Raw genomic sequence first — 10,360 nt, forward strand, 5'->3', positions numbered from 1 at the left:
TATTTATAATGGAAAAAAACAATTAAAAAGTTTCAAGTGCTATTATTTATTAAACATTTATCAAGATACCTAAAACATGAGTTCAAAAAATGAACTTGCAGAAATCTCTACTAATTTAACTTAGTTGAAGTATAAACATGTTAGACATCACTGTCAGAGACCATTTTAATAATGATAGATAGTAAAATGAATCTATCTTTTCCTTGAAGCACTTAACAAAATTTCAAGTCTAACTGCCTACACTGTGATAAATTCAGCTATTTTTAAAATTTTACATCTTTATTTTCTCTTAGAATACCCACATAGCTAAATGCAGGCTTAGAAAATATGATTGTCTTTCTTTTTCTAATTACTATTATTAAATGTTGATAATATTGACTCTGTTAAAGAAAATTTGATCAAAGATACTAAATATATGTTGAAATACTCCTTCTGCCATTTCTAATAACTTTTTTATTTGGCCGTAACTAAAATAGAGGGGAAATAGTAGAAATTGTGTTATTTCTATTAAAACAATGAATTAAACCATATTGATGAAATGAAAATGCTCTACCTAGCTAAATAATTTGGCTTAGTGCTAAAAGTTTTCAATTCGATAAAAAAAGATAAGACTTGCTTAACATGCAACTCAAAAGTATTGAGATTAGCACAGATTCCCATTAACAGATATCCTATTCAAAGACCAATGGAAAAAAGTCTCAATATCAAACAGCACAGCTTTGGTCAAAAGGTTTAATTCCAACTCAGTAAAATACTCCTAGAACTTAGGTTCACTAATAGGAGCCTTCCTTGTACTTAGAACTTTGTAGTATTTATAAAATTCTGACAAATACACATAATAATCTATTAATAATAGTTATCTGAGACAAAGGAAAATAAGGATGGGAGTTGGTGAAGACGATCTTTCGATTTTTAGTCAACATACTTCTGAATTCTACCTTTTTAGAAAAAATAATATCTACTACTTCTATACATTGGTGGATACACCCATTTCTAGCCTTTCATCCTCTACTCCTGCCATCCCTAATCAAAATTCTGAATTACCGTATTGTAATACACATACTCTTCTATCATCTATTAGAAGGTTCTTACATAATAATAGTGCTTTCATCGTCTCATGTCTGTACACTAACATTTTAAGGGAGTAGTAGAAAAAGTGATGAAACAATCACAGTTGATCAACCCAATAGGATAACATAATGAATGTAATTCCTCAACTATGTTACCTGATCAGGAAAAAACTCTTGAAGAAATGGACCCAATAATATGATTCCTAATCCTTCTGGATCTAATTTATTCTTCATGAGGTTTATACTATGGGGAAGGAAAAAAAAAAGAAAAAGAAAAATAGTGGATACCAAAGGGAAAAAAAGAAACCATTTTTCCTTCATGATTAAATTACTGGTACCATAACACATTTGCTTGCCAAAATCCTAAGAGCTGTTCTTTTTAGAACCTTACTGACAAATACATAGGAATGACATCTAATTTGCCAAAACTTGGTTATTTTTAAAACCACAGTAATCTGTTACTATTTAAAATTTAAATTATGATGATGACTTTGAAATGTTGTTCCTTATTAGGTAATTTTAAAACCTAGGCTTAGGAACTCAGGCTTTTACCCTCTCAAAAGCAAATTCTCTTTGTTTGATAGGTATGCCTGAATTTATCAAATGCCTAAATTTATCAAATTTGTCAAGTGAGGTATTTAATTTAAAATAATGTTTCTTTTAAGCCCAAGAAGAAATATCAAAGACAGTAGTGTATCAGATAAAACAAAACAAAACAACTCTTAAACAATTTACTTTCAAGACTCAAATGATATCATGGCTTAAAATTCTAAAATAATATAATCTGAACTTTAAAGAAGTGAAATTTCCCTTAAGAGCAAAAGTATAGTAAATTAGAGTAAATGATATAGCCATCCAGTAGCAGTTTAAAGAGAATAGTGCTCTGCATAACACTTTCTATTTTGGTATTAGCCATGGCTGGTGAAAGGTGTTCATCATGAGGGATAAGCTGAAAGAACGCAAAGAATAATAGACTGCGGTCTGAAGAGTTCTACAATTAAAAACTGTAATTTTGTAAACTTTTATCTCTATTTTATCTACCAAATTAAAAATGCCTTGTTAAATAAAATCATTATGCAATATGCAAAGGACATGACATTCTACTTGGCCTGAGTTAGGTCACAGTCATACTATATGGAAGCTAGTGAATATACGTAATAGTTAATATAGCCCTGTCAGTTCACGGGTTCTCTTATATTTTATAAATAAGAAGAGGCAAAACTATGGAGAAAACAAGTGATTTAATCTTTTAGCTGCTTGTAGAAGAACCAATCTGATTTAACCAACCGTTAATTTTATAATTCAAGGTATGTTAAATATTTTGATTAAGTAAGGAAAATTAAGTAGGTGCTATATAACTACTTAAAATTTGGTTTGGAAAAAATAGAACTGTTTTTCCTTCTCCCTTTTCATTTAAAAAACAAGCAGAATCATCAACAGCAAAAATTACTTAAGAGTTCTTTACACACTGGCGCAGTGTAAATAAGATAACCTCTACCTGGAAATTTATTTAGAAGACAATTATTATTAAATGATTTAGTATATTAGGTCAACTTTTCTTTGATTTCTCCTCTTAAAGTTGGAGACACACTTACTGAATATGGATAAAATCACAGTCCGCTTCAGTAAGACAAAGAAAAATTAATTCAGATGTGATTGGTTTTTAAATGTGTGTGTATATATCTCTCATACTTTCAAATAAAACATATTTGAATAAATTTAAAACCAAAATAGGATCAAGCTAACACAGTTTGCTCCCTTTTTTGAACCTTTTTGTTAAATGCTTTGTACACTAAAGTTCGTTCATTTTCAGACAAAAAACTCAAAGAAGTTAAATAATACAGAAAAAGATTATCCCAGATGATATTATTTTTATATACGTATTTGATCAATAGTTGTAACCTCATAAGGAGAACTATTTTCTGATGGATAATAAAGATGCTAAAGTTATGAGACAAACTGTAGATGAAACACTGTGCAAAACAACAATGAGAATGAAGACAATGACAAGTTATTAATGTTAGAAAATACTGAAAATCAGTATTCTAATATAGAGGGTCACTAACAAAGGTTTCAGAGTACTTAATTTTATCATTTGTAAATGTTCAATGTTTCTGATCACCTTTACTTAAGACTTAAAATGAGAAATCTGCTGAATAGCTAAGTAAAATACTAACATTATATAGAACTTCCACTACTTAATCTGAACTAAAGAAACAGATAAAATGAATAAAAGGGAAAAGGTTTACTAGGGGGGGAAGTATTCTAAGTTTAGAGACAAAAGACTTATTTATATTATTAGCACCCTTTTGAAATTGAACAGTATGTGCAGTGTGAGAAAGTGAGCTCATCATGTTAAATCTCTGCTATAATGCTGAGTAATTAGATTTCTTCCTAACCGTCTGCTGGTATGCAGGTTTAGACAAAGACAATAATGTGTACTATGAATTAAACATAACAGAATCTCTTTGAATTGGACAAATAATAATCTCTATTTGCTTACTATTCAGGATCTGAAACAAGGTCCAGTGCTTTCATCACATCTTCTAGAAGAGAATCAGGTATGAATCCATTATCTGGCGGAAAAGAAAAAGAAATGTGTAAAAAAGCATTAGTTCAGGAAATGCTAATACCACTGAGCAGACTGCAGTAAAACTACATAAAAAGAACAAAAAGTTCTAAAATAGAATTTATATTTCTGTTAGACTCAATGCCAATTATTATTATTATTTTCTTGGGCATCTATTGTTGTTAGGTAACACTGAGAATGTTCCAGTTGACAGCAACTCTAAGTCCAATAGGATAAAATGCTGCCAGGACTTGTGTTAGTCTCACAATCATTACTACATGTGGATGAATTGTCGCGGGCATGATGCAATGCATCTATCTTATTCATGGTATTCCTCTTTCCTCACCCTCTTCTTTATTAAAAATTATGTACTTCTCCAGGCAGTGGTTACTCCTGATACCACATCCAACATATGTCAGATGTAATCTCATTATTCTGACTTCTAAAGAACATTCTGGCTGTACTTCTTCCATACCACATTTATAGTCTTTTGACAACCCAACATAGATTCAAGACTTTTTGCCAACACTATAATTCAAATGCACTGCTGTTTCTTTGGTCTTCCTTATTGTTTAGCTTCTGCATGAGCTTTTGTAATGAGGCGAGTGAAAATACAATGACTTGGCTCAGGGCCACTTTAGTCTTCAAAGTGACATCATTGCTTTCTAGCACTTAAGAGGTTTTGTGGTAGCAGATATGTCCCGTCTAATAGGTTGCTTGATATCATGACTATTGCTTTCAACGACACTGTGGATTCAATTCAGGATCTACATTTGTCTAAATTCTTGACAAATTCCACATTGTCTCTGTTTATCTTGATGTTGCTTTTGTTTTCTTTATATTGAAGTGTAATCCATACTTGTAGGATAAAGTCTTTGATATTCATCAATAAATGTTTTAAGTCCTCTTCACTTTCAACAAGCAAGGTGTACCATCTACTTTTCAAAGGTTGCTAAATAAGTCTTCCTCTAATTCTGAAGCTACGTTCTTCTTGATGTAGTTCAGCTTTTCAGATTATTTGCTCAGTGTACTGATTGAAAGGGAGTTCTGATGGCCTAGTGGCAAGAAGCTGTGCTACTACTATCCTGAAGGCATGTAGCTCGGGTCCACCAGCTATTCTGTAGAAGGATGGGTAATCTCCTCCCATGCAATTAACTGCTTCAGAAAAACCACCTGAGGGTCAGCTCTGACTTGATGTTATACAACAACAATAACAACAATAAATGATTGTTAAGAGTATGGTGAAAGAATAAAATTCTGAAGCATATCTTTCCTGATTTTAAACCATGCAACACTCCTTTGCTCTGTCTGAATGACTGTCTCTCGGTCTATGTATAGGTTCTACATTAGTTCAATTAAGTGCTCTGGAATTCTTATTCTTCATAATATTATCCATAAATTTTTGTTATCCACACAGCCAAATGTCTTTGCACAGTGTATAAAGTACAGGTAAAACATCTTTCTGGTATTCTCTGCTTTCAGCCAAGAACATAATCTATTAGTAGCAATTATATACCCTGTTCCATATTGCCTTCTGAATATGGCTTGAAATTCTGAGCAGTTCCCTGTGGATGGAATAACATAACTATATTTATAATAATATAAATGTATGTTCTGAATGATCGCCAATCATTATACTTCTGTGTACTCTTAATGATACTGCGTGCTAATATCTACACTGTGCTGGATCACCCATCTTTCAAATAAGTACAAATGTAGGTCTTATGCAGTTGGTTGATCGGAGCTCTATCTTCAAAATTTATTAACACAGATAACTGAGCACTCTTCAGTGTTTTATTTGTTTGCTGAAATGTCTCAATTATTTTACTATTCAAGTTACACTTAATAGTATTATAATAAAATGTGCAAAGACATGGAGTTTGAAATACAAGGGGAAGAACATGTTCAGCATGTCCGAAGTTGAAAGTACTGAAGGAAAAATTCAAGCCTCAGAATGGAATGCTGTTGTTATGTACTACTGAGATGGAATCAACTCATAGTTGACCCTCCAGAGGGTTTTCAGAAGCAGTTTATTTGCACAAGAGGACAGTGCCTGTCTTTGCCATGAAGTAGCTTGTGGATTTAAATTGGCAGCACAATTCTTTACCATTACAGTGCTGAGCTGCCTCTATATGCAATACTGGAAAATTATGTGGACAAAACACTGAACAAAGCAGGAAGCTGCACAGGAAGCTGCAAGGAATCTATGAGCCACTGCATCAAAAGAAATAATCCATGTTCATCCTTTTCAGGAGGTAGCTTATGATCAAGAATCAACAGTATGATAACCTCATCTGCCTTGTGACCACAGGAAATGGATGATGCTCAGACAATATCACTGAGCATTTTGATCCAGACCACAATAGCTAGTTCTGGATAAAATGAGGGGAAAAAAGATAAAGAACTCAAAATTAAAATTAAAAGCAATCCAAGAAAATCTTAAAACATTCTTTAAACATACAATGAAGCTTTTCTTAAGACTACTTTCTAGAGAAATAGCAGCGTGGTGCATAAAATAAAGACATTACCTATCAGATCAGTACAACAGTTTTTCAAATGTAAAGATGAGATGGTAAGGAGGCAGGGAACCTGTTGTTGTTAGGTGCTGTCAAGTTGAGTACAACTCATAGTGAACCTATGAACAACACACCTCAACCCCATCCTATTTGTACTATCCTCATCATCTATGACACGTGAGCTCTTCGCTGTAGTCACTATGTCAATCCATCTCATTGCAGGTGTACGAGAAAAGGAACAAAGAGCATACATTTAAAGTAAAAGCAGACACACTGTGATAAATTTAACTGATGCCATGAACAGCTTCTGTGGAAAACACGGAACTCTAACTTGCTGAGGCAACTTCCTCAAAAAATTCAATAAAGTATTATTTTCAAAGAAGAAAGACCTATGTTACTGAAGGAGGGAGGGAAGTTCAAGCTTCACTGAAGACATTGGAGAAAATCAAGGCTCCCAAAATTGACAGAATACCAACAGAGATAATTCAATAAACAAACTGGGAATAATGACTTTCTAATAAAAGAATTAACCAATATAACATCACAGAGAAACGGAAGATACAGAGAGGTATAGACAGATTAAGGACAATCAGAATAACAGGGAAGAAATGGGAAAAGTGATGCCATTGTAGGTACAGAAATTAATGTTCAAGAGTTAAATGTGTATGAATCGTTGAATAGAAGTTAATTTGGCTGGTAGGCCTTCACTCCACTAACAATACTAAGCTACTAAATACCGTAATTTTGTTCAACTAAGCCACCAGAGCCCCCCTGATGGAAAGTAACCTAGTAACTTAACTTAGAACACAAATGAAGCCTTAAAATAAAATTACTACTCTAAACAAGGTTATATATTTAAATGGCGAAAAAACCTTCCACCTAAAGCTGTAACAGATTCTTAATGATGAATATTTGTCAACAGAGAAAACTGTTAAAATTCACATTAAGAAGTGTTGTTATTGATGCTAGGTGCCATCAAGTTGACTCTGACTCACAGAGTGCCCAGTACAACTTTGCCTGATCTGGCACTATCCTCAGTGTGCTCAAGCCCACAGCTGCAGTCACCACTATATTTCAGGTCTTATTTTCCTTCATGACTTTCCATCTTCCAAGCTTGATGTCCTTTTCCAAGTATTGGCCCCTTCTGGCAACGTTTCTCACAGTAAATAAAAGGAAGCTTCACCATCCATTTGCCTAAAGCCGAACTCAATATTCTTCACCTGCACCACAATTAAGAGAGAATTAGATAAATGTTTTGAAAACAAATATTGTCATGAAGTGACATCAACATTGAAAGAATTTTCAGCAAGCTATCCACTGTTATTTAGGTAACTGACATGCATAAGAAGAGATGATCCGGTGAGTAAGGTACAGAAACAGAGATATTTTTTCCCAGAAATATTTCCATTTCTAGAGACTTCAGAGCAGGCTCAAACACTGATGAGACTATTTTTTAAAAATATTCCTCTTTTGCTTGATGAGGAAATAACTTCACTGGCACTGAGGTGATTCCAACTCATAATCATCCTGGTTTTCAGCTGTAAATGTTAACAGGAGGAGACTATCCATTATATCCTGTGGACCCACCAGTGGATTCGAACCATAAGGGAGGAGTGGTCTTTTGTAGGCAGTGATTCACACTACCAAGGACACAGAATTGACAAATGGCTCAAACTCTAATGGTTCAGACCATGACACACATGAAAAGCTTATAGAGCAGTTTGAAATTATAATAGCTTTAAATAAGCAAGTTGTTTATTCCTTTAAATGCACAGTGCCTGATTTCCCCCTATCCATTTACTCATTCCTGAAGACTGTCTCACTTTTAAATCCAACACAATATCCTTTTAAGGACTTAGATTACTAAAAAAAAAAAAATCTTGCAATGAAGAACAAGATGTCCAAAAATCCTGTTCCTACAATCAAATATAGAAAAAAAGCATAGTTGCTCTTTCAGGATGTGGAATGAACACCCTTAGAGAGGAAATGAAAGAAGTTATGATATTAAAAAGCTCTCTTCTATTCTTAAACCTTATAAGCAGATGCTTATCCATTTGAACACAGACTGGCCTTGACACAAAGACTAAAAATAGTTCAGTATAATTAAAAATGAATAATTTTTAAAGTGAAGGTTTACAAGTAGTTCCAATGTCAAGTTACCAATAATTTGAGGTAAATGTAATAAAGAATTTATTTGAAGGCACTTGTAAAAACATTCAAGTTTTGTGAACTTAGCTGTAATGACTTTAAAAGGTAGGGACAAAACTATTTATTTTGCTTAGTTAAGACACAGCTGAAAGTTCAGAATGTCCAAATGCAAAACAGACTTTATTTGGGCACCAGCAGACAAGAACAATGACTTGTGTAATCTTCTGTGTTTATGTGCTCATGTATATCATGGGCAATTATTGCTATCTGATAGAAACAGTGAGCAAGACACACATTCATAAGCACTGAATGGCATATGTTTAGTGATGGCTGGTGTGGTGTTAAGGGGCTTACTGTTCAAAAAGGCTTTCCTCACCATTGACTGACTTGGCCATGTGGATGGGTGGGGATATGTGAATAGGGTGTGTTAGCCTATCCACAAGGGAGGTGGTTACTCTTGTAATTGAGTGGATCCAGCAACAGAATGAGAGAACTTCACCACCAGCAAAGAAGAAGCAGGAGAATGCAGCAAGTCCTTTGGGGCCAGAGAGTCTTATGCCAGTCAGAACAGAGTCTATGAGAGCATTAACCACAGCATCCAGTAGAAGAGAACCAGAAACCTGACATGAGACAGAGTGGACCTTGGGACTGCTATCCTATGGGGAACCAGAGCTAAGAGTCTTTGCCCAAATTTGTTGGAGGACTATGGGGGGGGGGCACCCATTATTGGCAGAACTGGCCTTACAGCTGTGAGAGTGAAGGCTGAGGTACCTGTGAGCACATGTCAGCCGTCGTCCTGACTGACCGTATTCTGCTACCCACCTGAATTATAGCCTTTTGACTTGCTTAATATGGGCCTGTGTAATCTGTGAACTATCACAATATGTTTTGCACCCAATATGACTGATGTTGGGATGAACAGAAAGAGGTGTAGGAGCATGGGAGATATGCCTGACCTCATAGGAACTGGTTTTGTACTGTGGACAGGGACAGTTCCCCTTTGGGGAGGTGACTGAAGTTGGTAAAGCTCAGATATGGTTACCTCTATGTGGTCCCTATTATTTTTATACTGGTAATCCTACATTAGAAATTGCAAACTACACTGCAGCTCCCATGCTCACAGTGAGTTAAATGACTGCACAAAGACAAAAACAACAATGTAAACAGCAATGTGGCACAATTTATACATCACTAAGCTCAAGTTTAGTAACAATGATTTACTCATTGCAAATTTTTTTAAAAAGCAAACAGCGATTATATACATGCACCTCACCTGTGGATTAAACAAGAATTAGATTCTACATCTGTGAAAAGTCTATGGAGAAGCTTAATGCCAGCAGTCAAAACAAGGCTGAGGTTGACTGTAGAACAGACCATCAATTACTCATGTGCAAGTTCACTGAACTTGAAAAAAAAAAAATAAAGGAACTCCATGAGAAACAAAATACAAACTTGAGTCCATTTCAACTAAATATAAAAAGCATCTCAATAACAGATTTAATGCACTGATCAGTAAAACCAAAGATCAGAGAAAGCATATGATGACATCAAGGAAATCATCCATGAAGAAAGTAAAGGTCTGAACAAAGACTAAAAGAAAAGACTAAAATGGATGCTAGAAGATACTCTGAAACTTTCACTAAAACAAAGAGAGGCCACAATAAAAGGGGGAAATGCTGATATAAGAGTGATAAATACAAGATTTCAAAGGACAGCTTAAAAAACACAAAGCAAAGTATTATCACAAATATGTGTAAAGAGCTGGAGTTAAACAAAATAGAAGAGTATCCTTGGCATTTCTCAAGCTGAAAAAAACTGAAGAACAAATTCAAGCTTTGAATTTCAACCTTGAAAGATTCTATGGGCAAAATTTTGGCTAATTTAGGAAGCATCAAAAGAAAATGGAAGAAATACAGAGTCATGGTATCAAAAAGAATTAGTTGAAACAGAACCATTCAGAAAGCTGCACATGATGAATGTTGTTATGTGCCGTCGAGTTGTTTCTGACTCATAGCGACCAGCACAACAGCTCTAAACCCTGCTCTATCCTGCGCCAA

General features: G+C 34.4%; 1 protein-coding gene across 1 annotated transcript in view; it reads right to left on the bottom strand.

Moving 5' to 3' along the window:
- FAM188A (family with sequence similarity 188, member A) overlaps window positions 1-10,360 on the bottom strand; it is a 135,208-nt gene that overhangs the window by 18,134 nt on the left and 106,714 nt on the right. Inside the window, exons 13-14 of the mRNA XM_006894322.1 lie at window positions 3,574-3,646; window positions 1,227-1,314 (exon numbers count right to left, since the gene is read on the bottom strand). Of these exons, the coding sequence (XP_006894384.1) occupies window positions 1,227-1,314; window positions 3,574-3,646 (161 nt within the window). The remainder of the gene's footprint in view (window positions 1-1,226; window positions 1,315-3,573; window positions 3,647-10,360) is intronic.

This window comes from Elephantulus edwardii, unplaced genomic scaffold (genome assembly GCF_000299155.1).
Source record: "Elephantulus edwardii isolate Elephantulus edwardi_28Jun2011 unplaced genomic scaffold, EleEdw1.0 scaffold00139, whole genome shotgun sequence".
Taxonomy (NCBI): Eukaryota; Metazoa; Chordata; class Mammalia; order Macroscelidea; family Macroscelididae; genus Elephantulus; species Elephantulus edwardii.